Source organism: Artibeus jamaicensis, unplaced genomic scaffold (assembly GCF_021234435.1).
Source record: "Artibeus jamaicensis isolate MK-2021 breed Jamaican fruit bat unplaced genomic scaffold, CSHL_Jam_final contig_519, whole genome shotgun sequence".
Classification (NCBI taxonomy): Eukaryota; Metazoa; Chordata; class Mammalia; order Chiroptera; family Phyllostomidae; genus Artibeus; species Artibeus jamaicensis.
The window spans coordinates 50,822,193-50,848,100 of record NW_026521871.1 but is presented as its reverse complement, the minus strand read 5'-3'; the positions used below and the strand labels follow the sequence as shown (position 1 = coordinate 50,848,100).

Below are 25,908 nucleotides of genomic sequence, written 5' to 3'. Positions count from 1 at the left end.
TGAGCATGAAAGAGAGAGAGAGAGAGAGAGAGAGAGTGTGTGTGTGTGTGTGTGTGTGTGTGTGGTGCAGGCAGGCATCACAAGCCTGGAGAGACAAGTAGGGGCTACCTGGAAGGCTTCCTGGAAGAGGGGAGTCCAGGCTAGCAGTGAGAGGGAGACACAGGCTCTAGAAACCAGGAGGGGCAGGTTGAAGTGAAGCCCAGGTGTCCCCATCTGAGGCACTGGCCACCCCCTCCCCTCCCCCGCCCCCCGCTGAGATCCTCCCCGCAGCTCCCTGGGCCAGCAGCTCTGCAGCACTCGGCTCCGCTCCACTCCGCACAGCGGCGCTCCGGGACGGCCACCTCCTCCCGGCCCTCCTCCTCCCCTGTCTCCTGCTGTCACCACTCACCTCTCATAGCCTCCAGGGGGTGGGGACCCCAGAGCTGGACCCACTCCACCCTGGCCCCAGAGTCCAGCTGGTCGGACGGACAAACGGTCGGACGCAGGACCCCGGAGCCCTGAGGTGGGCAGTGTGCCAGGGTCCCTCACAGCCTCCTCAAGGTCAGTGCCAGGCGGGGGTGCAGCCACCGTGGGATCCTTGAGACCTTCAGAGCCCACCCCATGCTCCTCGTCTCAGGTCTCAGGTGCCAAAGTGGGCTTTGCCCCCAGGTGTACCCGAGGCAGGCAGGGTCAGGGGACGGGGGGACCTGCGTGTCCACCAGCTGGCCCAGGTCTGGGGGTCTACTGGGAGAGGTCCCAGGCTGGAGACCAGCGCTGGCCCCGCTCACAGAGGCCTCACTGGGGACACCCCGCTCTGGCCATGGGGAGCTAAAATTGGAAAGTGGCGAGTGGGAGGCAGCTGACAAAGCTATTTCGCGGGCTCTTCACCCTGCTCCGGTTTCAAGCTCCTGCTCCATTAACCTGATCCTCGGGGCCTCCCTACCCCCACCGCCGACACCGCAGCAGCTCAGCCCTCCGGCTGGGCCGGCAGAAGCCGGGCCCGTGGCCTCCGGTGTGGGAAGGGGCAGCAGTGTTGGTCTTCTCTCATCTGTGACTCCAGAGGGGCTGACTGAGAACTCTCCGTCCTGTCCCGGGTCCCGGTTTGGCTGCGTGACCTTGACAGGTCCTGCAGCTCTCTCTGGTCCTGGGCCCCTCCACTTGTATGAGAGGGACAGTGCCGACCCAGGGCAGCCGTTTCCAGACTCAGTGAGGGACATTTGGAAGGGGCCTGGGGAGGGGGTGGGCGACAGGGCCACGCCTGCTACCTTTGGCTCAGCCCGTCCTGACAGGGTGCCGAGACATGTTCCTCCCTTTGACTTGGGCCCTGAGCCCGTCATCCATGGGACCCTCGGAAAGGTCAAGCTGGAGTCAGATAGAAAGGGAATCAGTGCTAGCTGAGGTCCCAGAGATGGCCCAAAAGAACTCCTGGGGACTAGGGAGGCTCAGCTAGAAGGGAGTGGTTAGGCTCGCCCCGGGCCTGAGACTGGTCAGCACCTTGGACAGCAGCCAGCACTCGCCTTGTGCCCGCCTGGCCCCACTCCCGCTTCCCCAGGGCTGCTCTTCAAATAGCACAGCCCCCAGCCAGCACCCAGGGCCTGCACACACAGAGCGCTGGGAGAGCGGCCCCGGGTGGCCAGGGACACAGGCAGGGCCCAGGGGCAGGGCAGGCTGGGGCTCGAGGGCGGGTTGGGGCAATGGGGGTCAGTGAGAGGCCAGAGGCTTGGTGGGAGGGGCCAGCCCGGGGGAGATCATAGAAAGTCAAGGTGGCTCAGGAAGGTATGGAAGTCAGGGAGGGAAGGGGGGGGCGGGGCTTCACTAGGCACTGAGGGGCAGGGGACTCCGAGGGCCAGAAACAAATTGCAGTGATGCCCATGGGGCTTCTCCACGTGAAGGGTGTCCGAGGCCTTGGCAGGGGCAGTTTGAGCACAGGGTGGGCACCAGCCACCGGCAAGGTGTGGGGAGTAACCGAAAGTGAGGAAGGCAGGCTGAGGGTGGAGGCTACGATTTCCGGATGTCAGTGGGAAAGGAGGTAGCCAGGGCAGCAGCCAGGACAAGGGGAGGCCTGAGAGGAGTTGGGGCAGGGGCAGGAGAATGATGGCATGACACCCCAAGGGGCAAGGTAGCAGTTTCAAGAATGGGGTCCTCACCACCTCCGTGGGGACCATAAGGTCGGGGGCAAGGCAGGGCTGGGGGTCAGCGGTGCCCTCACCCAGTCCATCTCCTCCAGCCCTTCTAGGCTATGGGCGTCAAGACGGCACTGCCAGCGGCGGAGCTGGGCCTGTACTCCCTGGTGCTGAGTGGTGCCCTGGCCTATGCCGGCCAGGGCCTGCTGGAGGCTTCGCAAGGTAATAGCTGGGTCCCCTCTCTTCCTGGACCTTCAGGGTTCCACAAACCAGCGAGGCCAGAGACTTAGAGGCTCCAGGTCCAAGGTGTTCCCTCGGCCCTGGGGGCTGGGCTGAGCCAGGTACAGTCACAGGGAGACACCTGCGAAGCTTTACAGGGACCTGGACACAGAGTCATAGAGAGAGAGAGAGAGACTCAGACACTCGGGGGACCTGGGACCAGACACACAGTGAGATCTAGAGGGAAGTCTCAGCAGAGAGAGGCTCAGGCTTCCCAGGGAAGGGGCAGCCCCTCGCGGGTGCGGGCACAGCCATGGGGAGGAGGCCCTTCCTCTGAGGCCACGCACACTCTGTTCCAGATGGGGCCCAGAGGAAGGCCTTCCGAGAGTCTGTGCGGCCGGGCTGGGAGTACATTGGTCGGAAGATGGTAGGTCCTCCACGCCCAGGGTCCCTGACTAGGGTGCCTGACCCCTGGCTCGTTTCTCTGACCCCAAACGCTCCCTAACTCTCCCCCATCCCAGATGCTCAGAGGGTTCCCAGTGGGGACGCTCTGGCTTGAGCCCCTCCTGCCCAGCCCTTGCCCACCTAGGAAGTAAATTAGGACGTGCCTTAGCAGTGGCCTCTGGCACCGTCCTTCCCAGGAACAATGCAATAATGCTGAGGTGTCAGGCAATGTGCCCGGAGAGGGGAGCTTTGAGGGGCAGGGCAGCCTGCACGGTGCCCCTCATTCCTCTCTGTCTCCCTGCCTGGTACTTCCCTCAGAGGGCAAGGCAGGGCCCTCCAGCCGTGGTCTGCTCTAATTTGTAAGAAGAACACGGGGGCTGGGGCAGTGCTGGGACTCTGCCCTGCCCGAGGGTCAGCCCACCCAGCCCCTCTGCCCCACCCTAACCTGCCTGGCCCGCCCCAGGACGTGGCTGACTTCGAGTGGGTGATGTGGTTCACCTCCTTCCGCAACGTCATTGTCTTCGCCCTCTCCGGACATGTGCTGTTTGCTAAACTCTGCAGCATGGTTGCCCCCCAGGTGAGCATGACCTGAGCCACCCAAGCCTCCCCCACTGGCCCCTCCTCAGCCACAGGGGTTGTGGGAATCCTGCGCTAGGTCCCAGCCCCATGGGTATGGCTAGGGCAACTCGGCCTTCTTCCCGCTCACAGCTCCGCTCCTGGACATATGCTGTGTACGGGGCCCTGGCTGTGGCCGGCACCATGGGCCCTTGGTACCTGCTGCTACTGCTTGGCCACTGTGTCAGCCTCTATGTGGCCTCGCTCCTGGGTCAGCCCTGGCTCTGTCTGGGCCTCGGCATGGTCAGCCTTGCCTCCTTCAAGCTGGACCCCCTAATCTCCTGGCAGGTGCGCAACAGGGAGGGGCTGGAGTGGTGGGTGCAGGGATAGGACCCCAAACCTCTCACCCATCCAAAGACCTTACCTCCCAAGTCTCCCCCAAGCAATTCCTTCACTTTCCCAGCTGTCTCTGAGACTTTGAGCTTGGAGTATGCCTTGCCTACAAGGTGGTCACCTCCACCAAAGGAGGGGCGTGTCTAGCTCATTCCCTGCTCTATCCCCAGCACTAAGCATAAGCCGACCCTGAGCAGCCCATGTTGACTGGACCTGGAGAAAGAAGGGTCAGGACCAGGCGGGGCCCCTGGGGCAAGCTGGGTGGGCCCCCACAGACAAGGGGCACCTGGTGAGCTGGCGGCCTGTTCTCTCCCATCTAGAACGGGTTTGTAACGGGCACTTTTGATCTTCAAGAGGTGCTGTTTCACGGGGGCAGCGGCTTCACGGTGCTGCGTTGTACCAGCTTTGCGCTGGAGAGCTGTGCCCACCCTGACCGCCGCTACTCCCTCGCTGACCTGCTCAAGTACAACTTCTACCTGCCCTTCTTCTTCTTCGGGCCCATCATGACCTTCGACCGCTTCCACGCCCAGGTGAGCGGACACTCTGTGGGCTCCCACAGCTGGGCTGGCTCTCCCTCTGCAGACAGGGGCTCCCGGTCACTCGTAGGACGCCCAGGGCAGGCTGTGTCCCCATCCTCAGGCATGGCTCCCTTCCTCAGACCCCGGAACTGCACTGCATTTCCCCCTGAGTCAGGGATCGCAGGATGGAGATGTGCCTGCTCCCTCAGACAGGGCTCCCCTCTCACTGAACTGGGGCTCCCAGGATGGGACTGGGTCTCCCCACCAAGGCAGTGACCCCCCTGGAGTGTTTCCACCCCCAGGCGAGGCTGCCAGGATGGAGCCAAGTGCTCCTTGCACTCAGACCCCCAAGCAGTTGGTGACTCCCCACTGGGATACTTGGCACCCCCAGGTGAGCCAGGTGGAGCCGGTGAGGCGTGAGGGTGAGCTGTGGCACATCCGGGCCCAGGCGGGCCTCAGCGTGGTGGCCATCCTGGCTGTGGACATCTTCTTTCACTTCTTCTACATCCTCACCATCCCCAGCGACCTCAAGTTTGCTAGCCGCTTGCCGGACAGTGCTCTCGGTGGGTGCCCAGGGGCCCCGACAAGGGATGGGGCTCTGTGCCATCTGTGCCATCACAGTGTCACTGCTGGGGACGCTGACACCTCAAGGGGCACGGCACCTACCTGAGAGTGCAGCAGCAGGGACTTCTTCAAAATGTGTGGGACTTGTTTGCTTTGTCCCACAAGGCCACACATAAGGGACAGAGCCCTTTCCACCTCACTGGGGCCTCAGACTGATCTCCACACTGGGATGAGGTCTCCCTGGGGTAGCCAGAGCCCAGGAAGTGGGGAGCTGGGTGCCCATGGGGGCGGTCTGGGCAGCAGGACCTTCCCTGGACCTGGGAAGATCCTGCCGGAAGTGGAGGGCAGCCCACCTGGATCTGGGTGTCTGGGGTGGGGAGGCCGCCGCAACGCCCCCAGGCCGTGACAACACGCCGTCCCCAGCTGGCCTCGCCTACTCGAACCTGGTGTATGACTGGGTGAAGGCGGCCGTGCTCTTCGGTGTCGTCAACACGGTGGCGCGCCTGGACCACCTGGACCCGCCCCAGCCGCCCAAGTGCATCACAGCGCTCTACGTCTTCTCGGAAACGTGAGTGCGGGTGGTGGGGCCACGCCCTCCCCCTGCGTCCCCACCAGGAGCTCATGGTTGGCCACGCCCTCCCCCCCCCACCCGGGGTCCCCACCAGGAGCTCATGGTTGGCTCACACCCAGCCGCCCTCCTCCTACAGGCACTTTGACCGAGGCATCAACGACTGGCTTTGCAAGTGAGTTGGGGTGCGCAGGGGAGGGGCCGGTGAGCACAGTCATGGGGCAGGTGTTTGCGTGGGCGGGGCCGGTGAGCACAGTCATGGGGCAGGTGTTTGCGTGGGCGGGGCCGGTGAGCACAGTCATGGGGCAGGTGTTTGCGTGGGCGGTGCTGCGGTTGGTCCAGGTTTTGAAAGACCCCCCATCACCGCCAGAGGAAGCAGGGACGGGAGGGCGGTGAGGCGGTTGTGGCACAGGTCTAGGAGAAGGAAATTCGGGGCCCTGGAGGTGAGAGAAACGGTGGAGCAGAGAGACACAGCAGGCGGCCCGGACAGGACCTGGCCGAGCGACGCAGGTATCTCGAGGGAGAGGGAGATGGCTATCCCAGGTCCTACCCACAGCCTGGGAGGATGGAGGGGTGCTTTCCAGAAAGGGGCTCCATGTGAGCAATGTCTGGTTGGAACCTGGCAGCAGGCTCAGGGGGCGGTTCAGCGAAGTCTGGGGGACGGATGGAACTCTGAGCTTACAGGGGTGGGCGGTCTTTGGGCCCTGAGCACCCCAAGGAGAGATGAGTCCCAAGGAGAGAGAATAGAGAAAAGAAGGGGTAGCCGGGATTGGGCCTGGAAGAACTCTGGACGATGGCGGAGTCGGGGGCGCAGAGGGGAGAGAAGTAATAACACGCAGAAAGGACTGAAAGGAGGGGGCATGGGGCAGGGAACAAGGCATGTGACACGCTGGGACTAAGAGAAGCCCACCCAGGTCTGGTGGGGGCCACAGGGTCAGGTGCCGCTGGGGTCAAGGAAGCCAGAGGGCGAGCATTAGTGTTGGTGGCAGTTAGTCAGCCTTTCACTGGAGAGGAGGGAGGAGAAACTGAGGAACCGCGGGGAGATTCTGCTGTGGACGACTCCTGGAGAAAGCCTGGTGCTGACGGGGAAGACGGTGGGGTGGTCGAAGGGGACAGACAAGAAACAGTGGACCAGCTTGGGTGCTGGGGGCACTTATTCCACAGAGAGGAAGAGGTTGGGATGCAGGACCGAGGGCTGCTTGACAGAGTGAGGTCCCTGAGGAGGGAGAAGGAGACGGAGCCGGGGGAGGAGGAAGAGAAGCTGGTGTGCTGGAGAAGGAGGGCAGGTGGGGGTAGAGGGCGAGGGGCCCCACCTGAAGGCTCTGGTCTGCTCCATGCAGTAGGAGTCAAGGTCATCAGCTGAGAGACACAGAGTTGGGGACGTGGAGGGAGGTGGCATCTGTGTGTCCTCTGCCCTCCTGCTTAGAACCCCTGACACCCACTCATACTGGGCAAGGAGAGATAAGGGTGGCGTGTCCACTGCACAGCATGGGAGAACCTGCCTAGAGAAAACTTGGCATTGAGAACCCAGGTGGGTTGGAGGTAGTGGATTCATGTGAAGGGGTGAGTTTCCCCATCAACACTTAGCTTCCTGGGTGCAGGTGAGGAGAAAGTGGGTGGCCGGCCTCTCCCAGATGGGTGAGAAATATGGGGTTTTAGGTTATTTGTAACAATGACTCACCGAATCTGAGCCTGTTAAGGAGGGGTCACAAGATGAGGAAGGGTGGGCATTAATGAGACTGGAGAGCTGGAACTGGGGGGCAGGCCAGGAGGGGCTGGGTGAAGCATGGGAATGAGTGAAGTTTCAAGTGGCGACAGTTGGGGTGTGGTCACAGGAGTGGGCGGCTGAGGTGGAGTGGAGAAGAGACCACTGGAAATGAGCTCAAGGGCATTGCCCACTGGGTCTCCTGCTGAATTTATTTAACAACTATTTTTGAAGCACCTGCTATGTGCCAGGCACTGTTCTGGGCACTGGGGATACGGTCGTGAACATGGCAAAGTCTCTGAACTCATGGGTCTTTCAGTCTAGCGGGGAGAAACAGACCACACACAGGCAAACAAACATACGCAACTTTAGAGGGTGGTAAGCATTATGAGAAAAACAGAACAGCGTTTGGGAGACGATATTTGAGAGGTGAGTGAAGGGAATCTGGCGAAGATGATTCAAGATAGAGGGGGGAAAAGTGCACAGGCCTCGAGGTAGGAACCCGCTGCGGCTGAGGGTCAGAAGGAGTGAATGAAGGCAAGCGGGTAGCAGACGCCAGCGGACATGGGATCTCCTGGCCACAGTAAGGAAGTCAAGTTTATTCTAGTTACAGTGGGGGGGAGGTATCAGGAGGGGGTTTGATTGTGGAAGTGATGTGATCCGAGGTGCACTCTCAGAAGATGCCTCTGGCTGCTGTGTGGGGGACAGAGGGCAGGGGGCGAAGGCGGAGGTAGGGAGATGAGTTAAGAGACGTGCAACACTCTCTGTGCGAGGAGAGATTGCCTGGACGGAGGTGGCCGTGTGGAGGTGGGGGGACGAGGTCAGGGCTAGGAGGAGCCCTTAGGCTTCGCTGGTGGGGATGTGGCTGGAGATGGGAATTGGGAATCCAGGATGGCACTGAGGCCCCTGGAATGGATGGTGGTGTCATTAACCGAGATGGGGGCAAAGTGGGCTTGGGCAGGGATGGGGAAGTCTGTCGTTCAAGGCAGATGTCTGGGGACAGTTGGGTAGACGAGTCAGGAGGAGACTGGGCTGCAGACTCAGATGCCGGAGACCACTTTCAGAGCTTTGGGTCTGCAGGACATCACTGGGGGACTGAGTGGACACAGCTAGAGGGCAGCTGGAGCTCCAGGAGGAGTGCTCCAAATTCCCACATTGGGAAGAGGAAGAGAAGCCACCTGTGGGCGGGAATGTTGAATGTGCCTGGGATCCGGGATGGCTGTCCTGCTGTGGGTCCTTTGCCTGTGCCCTCCCCACCCTTCCCCACACTGCCACTGGTCCCCTCTCCCACCTTTCCCTCAGGTACGTGTACGACCACATCGGCGGGGAGCACTCTGCCGTGATCCCAGAACTGGTGGCCACAGTGGCCACCTTCGCCATCACCACTCTGTGGCTTGGGCCTTGTGAGATTGTCTACCTGTGGTCAGTCCTTAACTGCTTTGGCCTCAACTTTGAGCTCTGGGTGCAGAAGCTGGCAGAGTGGGAGCCCCTAGCACGAATCGAGGTGAGCGGAGAGGGGCTGGGCACTGCTGTTCTCCGAAGGCTTCCAGCCACGCTTGGTTCCCCAGTCCAGAACTTTCTCACCACCGCCCTCCTGGTTGTCAGGACGACGGCTCACCCTGTGGGTATCTGGCCCTCCGTACCATCTGTGGGGCGTGGAGCACCCAGTCCTGGCTACGTTGGTCAGGCGCTGCCCTCTCTCCAGACCTCTTTCCCCACCTTTAACAATGATGGAGAGCTGACCCGGGACTCTCTGAGACCTCAGGGACCACGTGGGCAAGACCTCTGACCACCCATGTCCTCTTTCCCCTGGGCCTGTTGCCGCATGAACAATGCGTTTCTGGACCGGGCAGGCCTCTCTGTCGGAGCAGACGTCCCGCAGGGTCCGGGCTGTCTTTGGGGCCATGAACTTCTGGGCTATCATCCTGTACAACCTCGTAAGCCTGAACAGCCTGGAGTTCACAGAGCTGGTCGCCCGGCGCCTGCTACTCACAGGTGAGGGCCAGAAGGGAGCGGGATTCAGAACAAGCCAGGCAGCATCCTGGAGGACTGACCTTGTGAAATGCCCCACCTCCCCCACTTCCCTGGGACTCAGCAGTGAGGGCTGGTCCAGTGGGAGAGGCAGGGAAGGGGAAGAGGAGTCGCCGATGGGGGCGGGGCGGCCTGCTCCCCGGCTTCAGTGGCCTCTTCCTACCCAGGGTTTCCGCAGACCACAATGGCCGTCCTGTTTGTCACCTACTGTGGTGTTCAGCTGGTGAAGGAGCGAGAGCGAACCCTGGCGCTGGAGGAGGAGCAGAAGGACAAATTGAAGCCGGAGTAGGTGGGAGGGGGCAGGGACAGCTCTGCTCAGCTATCCTGGGGCCCAGGCCAGGCGGGGCCGGAAGGGGCCTGACCAAGAGAATAAAAGACTTTTCTACCACAGTTCGGCGGGTCCCTCCCTGCCCTTTCCGCAGCAATTCTCCTGGCTCCTCGTCTGAGCTGGATGTGGAGCCAGGAGTTCTGGGCCTCAGGGAGGGGGGCAGGCTCTTGGTGCCTGCAGAGTGTGGAGGAGACACCCACGTGGAGGGCCGAGACCACCAACCTGGGTACCCCAAAAGCTGAACATTAAAGCCCCAAATCTTCAGGCTGGCTGATCACTCTCTTGGAGCACCTGCTTCCAGACCCTGAGCGGCTGGCTCAGAAGGCACTTTATTCTTCTTATGAAAGACTTTCTTTCATCTGTGCTGCAGGGAGCACTTGGTGGGACACTCTCCCAGTGACAAGCGAGGACCAGCTCCTGTGGGGAAGTCACTGGCACACGCAGCCAGGCCGTCTGGGGGGGTGGGCAGGGCCGGGATGCAGCCTGGGATGCGTCCTTGTGTGTCTGGCTGGAGCACCGAGAACACGGCGATGTGGAGACACGGGAGGGGCCTTACGTTCCTCATCCCTGCCCCGAGGCTAGGGCTGCCAATGTTCCCTTCCCTGGCTGAAGCAGATCCAGGTGGGCTCTGGCCCCTCCCAGCCTCCTCCCTGGAGCCCCCAGAAGGCCTGGCCCATGAGGGCCCTCCAGGCTGGTCACATCTTGGTCAAGCGCAGCACGTTGAGCCGCACAGGTACGAAGGTGGCACCGGTGGCGTAGGCAATCTCCCGCAACACACCTTCCCACTTCTTCTCATCCTCGTTATATCTGGGGGTGGGTCGGGGACACAGAACTTGGTCAGCGGAGTTCACAGGAAGCCCAGCAGGGAGGGGTGGCTGGGTGTACTAGGCCCACCCTTGAGGGGTCCTCCTGGCCCCAGCTCTGGAAAATGGTCCGCTCCTGGAGCGTTTCTGACTCTGGGAAAGGAGCCCCCACAAGGCCCACCCCCAAAGAACAGCCACCCCACATTCCAGGAAGGGGGCCACCTCCCTCCAGCAAAGTCTCCTCTACATCTTCCCCTGAGGTGTTCCCCTGAGGTGCAGAATTTCCCTACTGGGCCCTCCAAGAAGTGCTGCCCCTCCTCCACCACCACCCTCCCGACAGCACTGCCCCTGGAGGCTGCCTGCAGCAGTTGGGGGGTGCGGGGGTAAGGGAAGGTTCAGAAGCTGCCCCGAGTGGCAGAAACCTCCGCCCTCCACCCCCAGGAAGGACCAGCCATGGAAAGCAGTGGCTCTCCACGGCCGGGGTCCAGCAGCTTCTCAGTCCTGGCCCCAGGGCCTCCCGCCCCCTGAGCATCTAGGAGGGAAGGGAGAGGAAAGGCTGGCTGCCTCTTCAGGGCCCCTCTGCTTTGGGACCTGTTTCCATGGGTCTGCGCCCCAAGTTTGGGGTCAGCTCACGACTGTGACACTGGTGGGGCCCCACAGTGGGGCATGGTGTCATGTGTGCAAGCCCAGACTTTCCCAACCTCATGGAGAGAACCAGGGCTGAACAGGGGCTGCGTCCCTGCTCCCCAGGACTTGTGGAAGAGCCACAGGCTCTGGCCCCAGATGAGCCTGCCCGGGGGCCTCCCTGTGGCTGCAGTGCTGTGGGCCATCAATCAGCCTTGCTCCTGACTCCGCCCCGCCTCCCGGGGGCCCGGCTCACCTCCAGATGTCAGTGAGCTCCGTGGGGACCAGCTCCCCCGACTCAGTCTCCAGGGTGGCGAAGCCACCGACGGCATAGAGGGTGCCCGCCAGGCTGACCAGGCTGATGGAGCTGCGCTCCTGCGGGAAGGCCTCAAAGGACGCCCACCTGGGGGGTGGGGTGAGGAGGTAAATCACTGGGGGGGGGGCCTCAGCAAGCCCAGCACCAGTCCCACCCAGGCACCCACAGCCTCGGCTGCACCCGCCTGAAATCTGGACCCCAGGCTCTCTGACTCTTGGCGTAACCTCCTGTTCGGGACCTTCTCATAAGTGTCTACCTGGTGCCCCTGCCAGGGCCTCAGAGTGTCCCAATGCCCTTCCCCTCCCCCTTCCCTCTGGTCTTCACTTCCGTCCCCATCCTCTCTGCTCCTCCCACTTCTCTTCACTGTCCCTTTGACATGCCATCCAACCTGCCCTGAAATCCACCCTGGATCTCCCCAGTGTCCCTCTCACTCCTGAACCAGCTCCCACTTGCTAGCTCAGAGGCCCTTGGGCTTCCAACCCCTTGGATTTCTGCCTGGTCCCCTTCTCCCTCAGTCTGATCACTCCCCTCCCAGCTCCTGCTGTTGAGCTCTCACCGCCATCCTCCCAAAGGGCTGGCGGGTCCCCCACCACCACAGGCCCAGCACACACCCCTGCTGGGGTGACTTGCATTTTAACGTGATCTCCCAGAGATCCGTGGGCACGTGGCAGGGTGAGGAGCCCTGCACTACAGCTTTCTGCAGGGCACCCCCTCCGTTCCTTCCCCTCTGCAACCCCGTCTCTGGGCCGCCAGCACCTCTTGCTATAAAGCAGCAGCCCTGCCTCCTGGGAAATTCCTGATGTCATCTCTGCATCAGCTGCCTGGAAGCCTCTTAGTAAAACCCACCAGAGGCATTTCACTGCCCTCAGGCTACCGTTCTCTGTTCTCCGCTGCTGCCTCTGCAGTCCCGGTACCTGCCTCCCCACCTCATTCCACCCTCCACACTGGGTCCAGCTGGAGCAATGGACTTTGCTCTGACGATGGGCCTGCCGTTTTGTCCTGTCTTGGCACCTTCTTTCCTTTGCCTGGGCATCCTTCTCCTACCCCGGGGGTCTTCTTCCTGACGCCCAGGGCTGGGCAGCTGGGTTATCACTGCAGCCCTAGTCCCGGACCACCGCCTGGTGGGAGTCTCTGCATGGGAAACCTGGCGCCTCGCACCCCACCCCTGGCAGCTTCTCTCCTGCAGGCCAGGCTGGCCACAACCCCTGCCCCGCCTTGGGGGGAAGCCCACCTCACTACTGATCAGGGGAGGGGCTATTTCTGTGCTGATGTCCAAGCTCAACTGAGAAAACCCAAGGCAGGGGCCATGCTCTTCTCCAGAGAGGGCCGGCATAGGCCCACAGCCACACAGCTGAGGCTGCAGTGGGACCCCGGGTCCCTGGCTGTCCTGCCTGGGACGGGGAGGGGGGACAGGAGTCAAGGGGCCATACTTGTTGTCCGTGATGCTGTACACCTCAACCGAGCTGGTCAGCCCTGTGTCTGTGACCCCAGCAGCCACAAAAATGCGACCGTCATGGATGGTGGCCCCAAAGAGTGATCGAGCGGTCTGCATGGGAGCCAGCTCCTTCCACTCGAACTTCTTAGGGTCGTAGACGCACATCTTATTCAGGCACTTCCTGTGGGGTGGGGGGCAGTCGGTGAGAGGGAGGAAGTGGGAGCAGAGCCCCCCTCCCTCGGCCCTGCCCCTGAGGCGGCAGCCCTGCCTCCCTGGGCAGCCAGGACAACACCGGCTCCGGTCTAACCTGCAGCCCTGCTTCCGCACTCACTCCAGGCCGGAGCCTCACCTGTCGCTGCCTTTGCCGCCAATGACGTAGACAAGGTCCATATGGGAGAGCACCGCGTGGCCGTACACTGTGTAGGGCAGCGGGTCCGATTCACCCCATTTGAACGACCTGGAGAGGAGGGGAGAGGGTGAGCGCACTCAATCCCTGTCTGGGCATCCACCGACCCCCCCCCCCCCATACGTATCCCGTATTCGGGGCGCACTTGGTAGATTCCCGGAACTCCCCAGGCCTCTCATTTCTTCACTTGCTTCCCACCTGCCGATCGCCCGCCCCTCCTCTTCCCCACCTCCCCTCCCCTCCCCTCTCCGGGCTGGGCCTCCAGGCTCCCGCCCACATCGGGCGGCCCCGCCCCCTGCCCGCGCTCACAGCCTGTCGTAGCACATGACCGAGTCCAGGCTGCGTTCGCCGTCCTTGAGCTCCCGGCCGCCGACCACGTAGATGGAGTTGAGAGCCTCTCCCAGGCCGAACAGGCAGCGCGGCGAGGGCAGCGGCGGCATCCCCAGCCAATCCGAGTCCAGGTGGTCAAACTGCAGGCCGGGCTGCAGTCAGCTCCCGCCCCCATGCCCCCAGCCCTAGCCCCAGCACAGCCCCCTCGGGCCACCCGGGTCACGGAGAAATCCAGGCGTCCCAGTAGGGCCAGCAGAGCCCGGAGGTGGTTTCTGGAGACAGCACCCCTCCTCCTTTCAGGATGAGAACAACCTAGCCCGGCAACCCCCACGCCTCCCGCCTTTGGAATAGCAGACGCCCTGAGATCACTATTACAGCACCAGGATGGGCCAGCTCCGCCAGGACCCCTGAGGTCCACCCCGCGCCCCTGCACAGCAAACCCAAATGCAGCCGGTCCTGCCACTCGCCCCTTACAACCTAGAGTGCAAGTCTGTCACCCTGTCCACCTAGACAGTCTTATAACAACAACACTAGTGGCTGATGTTTCTGAAAAGTTTCCGGAGGGCTGAGCCCTGCGCTGATGAACACTTTATACCCACCATTGAACCCTGAAACAGCCTTATCAAGCAGGAAGAATAACATCCCCATTTACAAACGGAGGCCCAGAGAGAATCAACCACGTGCCCACCTGTGCCCTGGCTGGTAACTGGTGGGGCTGCCCCTTCCTCCCAGCCTCATCCTGGCATCAGGCTACTCCTTGCCCCCCTCACCCTTGATGTCCCTGAGTGCACAACTTATGAGGCTCCTTCCCCACCACACTCCCCTTCAGGGTTTCCAAATTCCACCCACCTGGCTCACACCCACGTGGTCCGTCACCAGGAAGCCACTTCTGCCCTCTGAGATCCCACCGTCACACTATAACTCAGACTGGGCATCCGGCTCTACTGGTCCTTCCGGAGCCTCAGCTTCCTCATTTGTATAATGGGAAGGTTAGGCAGGATGGTCCTTTGTCTGGGACACTCTCTTCCACACTCCAGTCCTGGCCTATGCGAAGGCCCTGCCCAGAACCAGGACTGACCTTGCTCCTCCTCCACACTGTGCCTGACCCCACCCCCTGTGCAGGGCTAGAGCCCCGAACACATCAGACCATCCTGTGACTGTCTTCAGCTTTGAGGCAAGGGCCTGTGAACCTCCTGGTCTACAGCCCACCCTAGACCAATGACATTGACTAACGGGTAGACACAGGCGTCTCCTGGGCCTCAAGGCTGACCCCAGTGTGTGGCACCCAGGGCTGCCACCCCCTCCCAGGGCTGGCCAGGCACCTGCAAGAAGTAAGCACTCATGGGGTCCTCTTTGTTGTCCTCATTGTAGAAGAGGCCCCCAGCCACGAAGACCTGGTTCTCCTTGGTCACCAGGCTGACGTGGTTCTTGGGGATCTGGGTGGACAGGGAGGCACAGTAACACTCATTGGCCGCTGGATCGTAGGCCACGGCGCCCTCCTCACTGATCATGAAGATGAGGTCCTGCAGGAACATGCCAAAGCGCAGAGTGTCGTTGAGGATGCCGGGTAGCACGCGCTCCTCCTCCTCATCCTCCTCCGCCTTGGCTCCGCCCGTGCCATTGTCAGTCGCCTTGGCCCCAGATGCTTCCTTCCCCTTCTCCTTCTTCTTCTTGCGCAGCACAGTGATGCGGCCCTCGTGGGCATCCTTCACCATCTGCACCTTTCGCAGCAACTCAGGCTGGGCCCGCACGAGAGGGTGGCGTTCCACGCGGCTCTCCAGGAAGGCGCGCGGCAGCAGGCGAAAGCGCACGCTCTCGAAGACGGTGGGCAGTGTACGCTGGCGCTCGGCCTTGGCCTCTGCGTCGCCGCTGGCCGCCCACCGCATCACCGCCTCAAACACAGCCTCCTCCTTCTCCACGTTGAGACTGTCGCTGGAAATGATGGCGATGAGCTCATCTGCCGAGAGCCCGAGGAAGTCATTGTCGCGCGACACGAGCGAGAAACGTGCGCAGATGAAGTCCCGGGCGGCCACGGCCAAGCGCGCGCAGTCGAGCAGGAGTCCAAGACGGAAGACCGCCAGGCAGTTGGAGAGACACAGGCGCTTCTGCAGGAAGGACACGCAGATGGTGAAGATCGACGGGATCTGGAAGCGGTGAGCCGCCGCGAACAGATCCTGCACGCTTGCCTCATCCAGCGAGATCTCCGACGTGTACAGGTAGTGCAACACCTGGGCCACCACGTCCGGGGACACCTCCTCCAGGCGCACCTCGCCTGCGTGCTCGGGCTCTGCCAGGAAGCGCGCCCGGAAGTAGGGGCTGCAGGCGGCCAGCACCAGGCGGTGGCACGGGAACTCGCGCTCACCCACCCGCACCACACAGTCGAGGAACTTGCCGTGGTCCAGCATGTCCTTGAGCCCGTCCTGCAGGAGCGTCTGCTGGTACAGCCGCTGCTCCTCTGCCTGTTCCAAGCCCAGCGCCATGGTGGGTGGCCTAGGGTGCAGCGGCTGAGAGTGCCAGGGGCCTCCTCTCTACTCCCTGCTCTCCTGCTGGGTCGGGCTCGGTCTATGGTCTACGCAGCTGTCTTCCTGGGGCTATATATAGAGGTGGGCCTGGCCCTGTAAGGCGAGCCACCTGGCCTCCTGCACATGACGCAGAGGGGACAACTGGGCAGAGGCCCCCTCCCAGGGCACCCTTGACTCAGCCCCGGGGGCTCATGGGATGGGAATGGGGTTTCTGGGCCTTCCTGGGAAGATGAGGGCCTCACTGCCTCATTTCTAAATGAGGGCTTTGACTGCAATTCCTTGGTTGGGCATTGGTTGGGCTATGCTCCTCCCAGGGAGGGGATGACCCAGCCTCTGCCCCTGACATCAGGGAGGGGCAAGAATGAGAGTCCCACTTCCCCTGTCTCCCTGACTCCACACCTTCTGGAGCTTTCCACCCAGGTGCCTCTATCTTCCTCTCTGGAGCACATCTGACTCCAGCCACCTCTGGATACCGCGTGTGTGGGTTTCGTGCTCAGTGAGTTTGAGCATGACATTCACTGGGGGACCTTGTTGTCCCACCTTTAAAATGAAAAGATCTTTTCCAACTTCTGCCCCAGCTTGGATACCCTCCTTCCACTGTGCAGGAGAGTGCCTTAGGTGAACCAAGTGGCCACTTTTCTGTGGAGCCTGGGGCAGGGCAGGTCTCTCTGTTGAGCCTCAGTTTCCCTTTCTACCCAATGAAGAGGTGGAGGGCCTCAGCCCATTCTGCTGAGGTTCGGAGGCACTGAGGTTCTGCATTACTAGGAGCACACAGTCACAGGGTTTTAACACTGGGAGGTATCTGACATGATGGAAGATTGATTTCCTAGAATTCAGCTATTCTAGGTGTTCAATGCTCCCCCCCCCACCCCTGGGTTTTAACATACCAGGGGAGTGGCATCCTGGACTTCAGTGTTCGAAAAGTGACACCCGAAGAGCTTAATATTCCAGGACTGTAGCTGTCTATGCTCATCGGTCTGAGTCCGTTCTTGGCTTGCCCTGGCCTTGGGGCCCCTGTCCCCAGTCTACAGTCTAAGAGACCAGGATGGAGACCCAGGGCAGCCAGTCCCTATGCCCCCACTGCTCTGGATTCCTGAGCAGCCCCCCTTCACACACACAGCAGCCTGCACCACCAAAATTAACTTGTTCCCAAAGTGCCGGAGGCTACAGCTGTGGGTTAAATTTAGCCCCCTGGACACTGGCGTGAACTGTTATGGGGCATTCTCCCATGTTCCTCTGAGTCACTTGTTTATAATCTCTGGCCCTGAGGGTGGAGGGATTGGAGAGGGGACTTCAGGCAGGGCCAGGACTGAGTCACCTCCCTTTTTGTGATCTCAGTGGAGTCACTGCCTGTCCCTCCTGAGCAGTGCTTTTGAGCAGTGCAGGTTGCTTGCTCACCCCACCAAGCAGGTCCCAGAGAGCACAGCACCTGGGAAGGCCCTGGAGGTCCATCTTGCAGAAAGGACAGGAGGGCAAGTGGCGGGTTTCCAACCCAGCCCTGGGGCGCAGGGCCCTTCCAGCAAAGTCCTGTCAGGACGCAAGTCTCTGAGAGGCTCTGAGACTTGGCCAAGTCACACAGCTGACAAGTAGCCAGTCAGGATTCAAAGGGGATCTGCCTACCTCTAAGGGCTTACAGCTCCCCACAAATTAGCAACGGCAAGGCCAACAACAAAAAGGTCCATTAATCACAGTCTCATTTTCCAAAGACCGGGACAGAAGGTACTGATTGAACCATGAACCTATACTTACCAAGTGACTCCACGATGTATTTTTAGATTATGATGAATCCCATAGTGCTTACTCCCTACCAGGCATCGCACTAGAATATATTTATATGGCTCATTCATTCGCGGAGAACCTGCTGGGAATTCAGCAGTGAACGTATCAGGCAAGAATTCCTGTCTTCATGGAGCCTCCATTCAGCTGGGGGTGGGAGAAAGACAGCAACAAATAGTTATACAGTGTATCAGCTGGTGATAACTGCTATGGTAACAAACACCGTAGGGTGTGTGGAGCGACAGGTGAAGGTGGTAACGATTTCAGGTGCAGTGGGCAGGAGGGTCACCATATTTGAGCCATGGGAAAGGAGGGCTCCCGGCAAGGGCACAGCTGGAGCAAATGCCCTGAGGCAGGAAGGTGCCTGGCTCCTTCCAGGAACAGCAGGAGGCCAGTGGGGCTGGAGCAGTGAATGAAGAGGCGAGGATGGGAAAATGAGGACAGAGAGGGAAGGGCGAGGGGAGGGCGCAGGACCACAGGCAGTTCCCCCTCCGTGAACTGGGAGCGGCTGTTTATGTTTTCCTTCTAATTTGGGAAAATGGGAACATGCACAAAAGTAGACAGACTGGTACACTGACCTGCCATGTACCCATCGGGCACTTCAACAACTGTCAAGTCACGGCCTGGCCTCTGCCGCACCCGCTCTGTGAACCACCAGGCAGAGGCCCAAGGGCTGGGTGAAGAGAGAGGGAGACCACCTCCCTCCACCACTTTGCACTGAATCAAAGGAAAATGCCATCTGGTTTCACCCTTTCGATTTTTACTCATTTAATCTTCACACTCTCATCATGAGGTGGGTATTAGAAATGGACGTTTAGTTGGCCAGCAAATAGGGATTAGTCATATGTTGTTTTTAAACAATAAACTGCGCATATGGAAAGTATACGATCTGATAAGTTTTGACGTGTGTATATACACCTGTGAAACCGCCACCACAGTCAAGGTAGAGGACGCATCTGTCACCTACACGTTGCCTCGTGGGGCTGGTGACACTGGGCACCTGGCCTAGGGGAGCCCCTTCTGTTCTCTCAGGCAGCAGAAACAGAGACAAATTACAAATTAAGTTGTCACTGGAACCGCAAAAGTCGACCTGGGCCTGCTGGCTAACCCTAGGCAAGGCAACTGCTTGTTTAAGAAGAAAAAAGAAAAAAAAAAAAACAACCCGGAGTCTTCTAACACAATAGCCAAGATGTCCAGGATACAATAAAAAATCACCCGTCATAATAAGAACCAGAAAACTCACAACTCAAATGTGGAAAGAATCAACTGACAGCAGCACTGAGGCGCGTCAGATGCCGGGGAGGTCTGCCAGGGGTGCTGAAGCGGCCGTGGTGACAGCGCTTCCATGACAAATCACACGTCCTCTCCAAACAAGTCCGTACAAATGGAAAATCTCAGCAAAATCCTGGGAGTTGCATAGAAGAACCAAGTGAAATTATAGAACCAAAAAATGGAACAACAGCGATAGAAACTTGTAGGATGGCCTCGCAGGAGAGGGGGCGTGACAGGGGGTAAAGTCAGTGTCCGTGAGGACAGATTAAAGGACATACCCGATCTGAAGAACAGAGAGAGTGTGGAGTGAAAAGTAAACCGGGAACGGCACCGCAGGCCCACGGGACAAGAACAAAGGACCCAGCATCGGCATCCTTGGGCCCCAAGGACGGGAGAGGCTGAGAAGTTCCAAAATCTGGTGAAAGACACAAACACGCAACTTCAAAGAGCTGAGCAAGCCACAAACGGGATCCATGCCAAGACACATGATTAAACTTCCAGAAACTGAAGACAAAGAGAAAAAACCTTGACAGGAGTCAGATAAAAACAACAGAACCCCAACAGGGGACACCAATTTAAATGCCGGTGGATTTCTCATCAGAAGCCACGGAGACCAAAGAAAGTGGCGTAACATGTGTTAAGAGCTGAAGGAACTGAAAATGGTGAATTCTGTACCTGATGAAGCTCTCTTTTAGGAACGAAGGGGGAATAATCGCAGGGAAGCTACAAAACAAAACAAACAAAACACAAGAAACTTCTAGGAACTAAAAAATGAATTTGGAGGCTATAAGAAGAATACACAGAAATCAACTGCATTTCTATTTGTTCACAATGAACAGGTAGAAACCACAATTGAAAACTTACTAGCATTTATAATCACTCCAAGGAAAGTGCAACATTTATGAATACACTTAACAAAATGCAAACGGGCTCTGTGCACTGAAAATTGCAAAATGCTGATGAAAGAAATCGTAGGAGACCTAAATAAGGAGAGACTCATATTGTGTTTGTGAATTGGAAGATTCAACACAGTAAAGATGTTCATTCTCCCCGAATTGAACTATAGGCTTAATTCAGTGTCTTATCACAATCCTTGAAGAGTTTTTAATAGACACAGACAAGCTTGTTACAAAATCCAGCCCTGGCTGGTGCAGCTCAGTGTATTGAGCATGGACCTGGGAATCAAGGGGTCACCAGTTCGGTTCCCAGTCACGGCACATGGCTGGGTTGCAGGCCTGGTCCCCAGTGGAGGAGTGTGAGAGGCAACCACACATTGATGTTTCTCTTCCCCTCTCTCTAAAAATAAATAAATAAAATATTTTAAAAAAACATAAAATAAAATCCACATGGAAAGGCAAAAGCCTCAGAATAGTCAAAACAATCTTAGCAAAGAAGAGCAAAGTGGGCTTGATCACTCGACCTGATCTCAAGTCCTCCTGTGTAGTCACAACACTTAGGACTGCGTGGTGCTGGCCCAGGGACAGACACACAGATCAGTGGGACAGACCGCAGGACCCAGAAATAGATCTTAAACATGCTCAACTGATTTTGGACAAGGGTCCAAAGCAACTCAGTGGAGGAAGGATAGACTTTTCAACAAATAGTACTGGAGCGCAGAGGGGAAAAAAGCCTCAACCTAAATCTCACACTTCATATAAAAACTAACTCAAAGTAGATCATGAACTTAGAATGTAAACCATCTAAAACAATGTTGAAAAAAAGGAACCAAGTTGGAGATCTCACACTTCCTGATTTCAAAACTTACTGCAAAATGACAGAAATCAAAACGGTGTGGCACTGGCCTAAAGACAGGTACGTAGAGCACTGGAATAGAGCAGAGAGCCCAGAAATAAACTCTCACGGATATTGTCAAATGATGTTTAACAGGTGTGCCAAAACCATTTGCTGAGGAAAGGGCAGTCCTTTCAGTAGTGTTTGGAAAACTAGATATCCGCGTGCAGAAGAATAAAGTTGTTGTCCATCATCTGCAAAAACCAACTCCAAGAGGTAAAACTACAAAGCTTTCAGAAAACATAGGAAGAAAGCTTCACGATATCGGACCTGACAATTTCTTGGTTACGATGCCAGACACACAGGCAATGACAGACTAAATAAAATATTTTTAAAAACATAAAAGAAAATCCACGTGGAAAGGCAAAAGCCTCAGAATAGTCAAAACAATCTTAGCAAAGAAGAGCAAAATGGGCTACGTCTAAACTTAAAACTTTTGTACATCTAGGGCAGAGCGGACAGAAAAGGCAACCCATGGAATAGTACAAAATATTTGCAAATTATATATCTGATAAGGAGTTAACATCTAAAATATATAAAGAACTCCTAAAACTCAACAACAACAAACAACCTGATTAAAAATGGGCAAAAGAATTGAATAGGCGTTTTTCCAAAGAAGATAGGCAAATGGCCAATAAGCACATGAGAAGATGTTCAGTGTTACTTGTCACTAGGAAAGTGTGAGCCCAAACCACAAGATACCACCTCACACACCTGTTGAAAAGTCTACTGCAGAAACAACAAAACAACGGGTGCTGGTGAAGATGTGCAGAAATCGAACCCTTGTGCACTGTCAGTAGGAATGTACGTGGTAGGGCCGCCGTGAAAGACAGTATGGCCGCTTGTCATAAAATTAAAAATAGAATTACCGGGGACCCCCTTCTGGTTATACCCCCAAAGGTACTGAAAGCAGAGTCTCAGAGAGAGAGATGTGTGCACCCGCATTTGTTGAGGTATTAGTCACAGTAACCAGAAGGCAGAAGTAACCCAAATGTCAACAGACAATAGACAGACGAATGGATAAAATGTGGGACCCACACATGTACAATGGAATATTATTTGGCCTTCAAAAAGGAAAGGGATTCTGACACACACTGTACCATGGATAAACCTTGGGGACATTGTGGTAGGTGGAATAAGCCCATCACAAAAGGACAAAGAATGTGTGATCCCACCTACGTGAGGTATCCAGAGTCGTCAAATCAGAGATGCAGAAAGCGGGGCAGTGGTTGTCAGGGGCTGGGAGCGGGCAGGGGGAGCAGGGAGTAACTGTTCACGGGGACAGAGGTCCGGTTTTGCGAGATGCCAGGAGTTCGGTGGGTGGGTGGCGGTGACGGCTGCACCACAACGTGATGCGCTTGGTTTCAGTGCGCTGTCGGTGGGAATGTACGTGGTAGAGCCGCCGAGAAAAACAGTACAGCCGTTTGTCATAAAATTAAAAACAGAATTACCAGGAACCCCCTTCCGGTTATACCCCCAAAGGTACTGAAAGCAGGGTCTCAGAGAGAGAGATGCGTGCACCCGCGTTTGTGTGCTGCCTGCGTGCAGCTCGTCCTGGTCAACTTCCCAGCCACGACTGCGAAGGCCGCGTAACCCGGGGTAGGTCCAAGGGCGCTGCCAAGCCGGGGGCGCATGGCTTCCTACCTCACTGCGCCCTACTGTGCCCGAGACAGAAGGAGACCGGCCTCCTCCAGCAGCCAGCGCCTCTCGGACCTGCGCTCCAGGTCACGGGGTGTGAGTGAGCTGTGGGGTCCCAAAGAGCGAGGCTGACGAGAGTGAGGCTCCCGCCGTGTCGCCTGTGGTGCCTGCCACTCACGGCCAGGGCCACCCATCGGCCTCTGCCTCCCGGTCTCACGTGGCACATGTCCAAGGCTCCGTGGAGGGGACTTGGAAATACAGTCGGCCCTCGAACAACACCGAGGGGCCTCCCTCCCTGAACTGCATGGGTCCACTTATACACAGATTTTGGTCAGTAAGTACATACAGTTCCATAAATATATTTTATCATTTTCTTTTTTCTAGCATATTTTATTGTAAGAATACAGTGTGTAATACATATAATATACAAAATATGTATTGATTAGTAGCAGTAAGGCTTCCTGTCATCAGCGGGCTGATAGTAGTTGTTTTAGGAGATCAAAAGTTGTCTGCGGATGTCGACTGCCATGCGTTTGGCGTCCCTGACCTCTGGTGGTTCAAGGGTCAACTTTCACGACAGGGGCGGCGAGGCGGGGCTGCAGGGAAAGAAGGTGTAGAGACGTGACCCGAAAACAGATGGGCAGCAGGAGGGAAGGGAGCAGGAACCGAGAGAAACAGACCCCCCCGCCCCGCAGAGACCTGGGTGGGGGCGTGGCGAGGCCCTGGTCCCTCCGAGAGCCTTTTTCCAGGGTGGTCTGAGTGAGCCCTGCTCCTTACAGTCCAGGAAGTGGGACTTGGGAAGACTGTCCACACCCTGGGGACCTGCACCTCCCTGGCTGGTTAATGAGTCCACGCTCCAGCCTTCTGTCCTCCCTCCCACCAGCCCCGCCCCATGGGCCCAAACTAAGTGGCACCAACACAGGGGCCTCATTCACCTCATCTCCATGGGGCCTAGAAACGACCTAGAGCGGAGCCAGGGCTCCGGTGGTCCCAGGGGGAGCCACACGCTCCCCCCTCAGAGGTCCCTGCCTGTCTTCCACATGGGCTCCTGCCTTCCCAGCGCCATGACAGCATCTCCCATACTTGCCCCTTTCAGACTCACCTGCCCACGAAGTGAGGGGTGAGTCCACGCTGGCTGTCACAGAGCCCCCCCTTCCCCCGTGCTGAACGTTGAGTGCGTGGGGCTCCTGAGCCCACACACCTGGGGCTCCAGCCACCACACCTGCAGGGGAACCATACCTGCAGGGGAACCACACCTGCAGGGGAACCACACCTGCAGGGGCCCTGGCCTCTGGGCCTCTGTCTCACTAGCCCCTCGCTAGCCCTCAAGCGTGTTCTGCACCTCCCCCAGCCCCAGCATGAGTTTGGGGGTGCACCTCTGCTCTCGCCTCACTCTGGGTGCTGCCCGAAGTCCAGCCCACCGTGGGGGGAGAGAGATGGGGTCCGGGGCATGAGGCCCCTGCGGTCTGCAGCCGAGCTGTCGGGTTCCCTGCTCTGGTCGTCTCTCTCAGCGATAGTCAGGGCAGTCGACATGTAAAGAAGAGGCTGGGCAGCCCCCGCCGGGTGGCTCAGGCGGTTGGAGCACCGTCCCACAAACTGAAAAGTTTGCCAGTTCGATTCCCAGTCAGGACCTACACCTAGGTTGTAGGTTTGATCCCTGGTAGGGGCGTGTTCAGGAGGCAACTGATTGATGTGTCTCTCTCTCTCCCTTCCTCTCTCTCTAAAATCAATAAATGTATCCTTGGATGAGGATAAAAAAGTTTTAAAGAAAAAAAAGAGGAGGCTGGACCAAGGAACAGTTGTACTGACTTTATTCCCCTCACTCCACTCTTCTCACTCCTCCGCCTGCTGCTCCCCACACACTTTACGGGGCGGGTCCCCGGGCCTGGGCACAGCTGTTCTGCCCCCGCTGTGAGGGGCACTGTGGCAGCCCATGCCAGTGTCAGAGGCCCAGGCTCTGAGACCAGCCCGGCTCCCGGAACTGGGGTGGTGGGGCCCGAGTCCGGAGCCCTCGCCTCTCTGGCCACTCACCCCCACCTGGCCCAAGGCCAGGGAGCCCCAGAGGAGCTGGGCAGGGACAGGCCCAGGTTCCAGGCCCGAGGGCTGGTCCAGTGGGTTGACAAGTCCAGCTGGACAGAGGGACCTCCTCACCGCCAAACTCCAGGGAGAGGGGATGATCCTACACCCCACTCCCCACCACTACCGCCAGCCCTGGGGGATGGGTACGAACCCCGGTCCCTTCAGTCCAATATCCAGGTGCTTATTAATCTGTTGTTAAAATAAAAAGGAAATGGAAGAGCTGGTGGAACAAGAACCCCGTCCGTACTGGCGCTGCTGAGGTTCCATTATTGCTTCAGACCTTCGTGGTCTGGCTGGAAAGGAGTTCCCTCCCGCCATGGCCCGAAGGGGGAGAGCATTTAGCACCAGGGACACAGGGCTCCTGTCCCCACTGGGATGTAGCTACAGGACCATCCTGATCAGAGCCCAGTCTGCTGTCTGGACCCCTGTCCTGCCCTGGAGGGAAGGGATGAAAGGACAGGAAACCTCAGCCGTGGGACAGGGTTTCGTATCAGCTCCCCCACTCCCATCTCTGGCCTCTGCTTGTCCAAGTCTGGCCTGGCCAGGGCCCCAGGCTTGCTAAGGCCGCAGTGGGGCTAGCAGGTGACAAGGCCACCAGCCCCTATGGTAGAGCCTGGTGTCAGTGACAAGGGGTTGGGAACCCATGGGGGTCCCGGCCTGGAGCCCGTTGGGGAAGACCAACTTTTGGGGGGAAATGTGAGCCCGCTCTGGAGAGCTGCCAGGCACTGGGACCAGAGGTTAGAAAGAGCAAGCATTGGGGAGTGGGGAGGGGGGACCCTGAGGACATCATGGAAGCCCAGAGATAGTGGGTACGGGAGAGGGAAAGAGCTTCAGTAAAGCAGGGGCCGAGGAGGCCCAGGCTGGGGACGGGAGCCACAGAGCTGGGGCCAGACCAGAAGCCTTGCTCTCTGGGGGGAGGGCCCACTTTCAAACCCCAGAGGATGCAGGGGCCCCTGAGGGGGTGTCTGCAGGCTCTGCCCTGCCCCTGGGGCACAGGCAGCCCCAAACTCAACCAGGCCAGGACACTGCCCCCTGTGTGCCCGGAGAGCTGGCAGGCGGTGCGGCCTGGGCTACAGACCCTCAAATCACTCGGGCTCCTTGGGCCTGCCCGTATCTGTACAGAATAAAGTGCTTCGTTTATTGATGATTAAAATGTGCCCAGTTCCCTGCCCCAGTGCCACGGCCTCGCAAGGAGGCCAGAGGGGTTCGGACCCCCTCAGCCCATCGGCTGATGGGGCCCAGCCACCCCTGGTCCCCCTTGGGCTCAGGCCTCTTCCCACTCCAGCCGTGCTGGGAAGGTGATGGGGGGTAGTCGTGGGGGTTTAAGGTGCAAAGAGTATAACAAACAAAACCGTATAAACACAATAGGAAAGAGCTTAACTAGGAAACATGTAGCTTATGGAACCTTCCTCCTCATTTGAAAGGCAGGAATAAAGATGTTAAATGACAACCAAAAAGGGTGACCTATTAGTGCTGGCCTCACGGGGGG

At 58.5% G+C, this 25,908-nt stretch overlaps 2 protein-coding genes across 4 annotated transcripts; one reads left to right on the top strand and one right to left on the bottom strand.

Annotated features, from left to right (window-relative positions):
• The first annotated feature begins 304 nt into the window (after positions 1–304).
• On the top strand, positions 305–9,556 carry HHATL (hedgehog acyltransferase like). Of its 3 annotated transcripts, none has more exons than XM_037148381.2 (12): positions 305–502; positions 2,207–2,324; positions 2,681–2,748; positions 3,229–3,342; positions 3,474–3,668; positions 4,034–4,243; positions 4,623–4,794; positions 5,219–5,363; positions 5,503–5,538; positions 8,371–8,572; positions 8,922–9,063; positions 9,267–9,556. In XM_037148381.2, the coding sequence occupies exons 2-12, from the start codon at positions 2,219–2,221 to the stop codon at positions 9,386–9,388; spliced, it is 1,512 nt and encodes a 503-aa protein (XP_037004276.2). In that variant the 5' UTR covers positions 305–502; positions 2,207–2,218; the 3' UTR covers positions 9,389–9,556. The 3 variants fall into 3 exon arrangements, with proteins under 3 accessions (XP_037004276.2, XP_053525564.1, XP_053525566.1); XM_053669589.1 differs by having other exon boundaries at positions 305–540; XM_053669591.1 differs by lacking the exon at positions 3,474–3,668 and having other exon boundaries at positions 305–540.
• A 166-nt stretch (positions 9,557–9,722) lies between these two features.
• On the bottom strand, positions 9,723–15,996 carry KLHL40 (kelch like family member 40). Its single transcript, XM_037148380.2, has 6 exons — positions 14,664–15,996; positions 13,321–13,481; positions 12,955–13,062; positions 12,601–12,786; positions 11,111–11,257; positions 9,723–10,234 (listed from the first exon to the last, which is right to left on the bottom strand). The coding sequence occupies exons 1-6, from the start codon at positions 15,819–15,821 to the stop codon at positions 10,123–10,125; spliced, it is 1,872 nt and encodes a 623-aa protein (XP_037004275.2). The 5' UTR covers positions 15,822–15,996; the 3' UTR covers positions 9,723–10,122.
• Between the last annotated feature and the right edge of the window lie 9,912 nt (positions 15,997–25,908).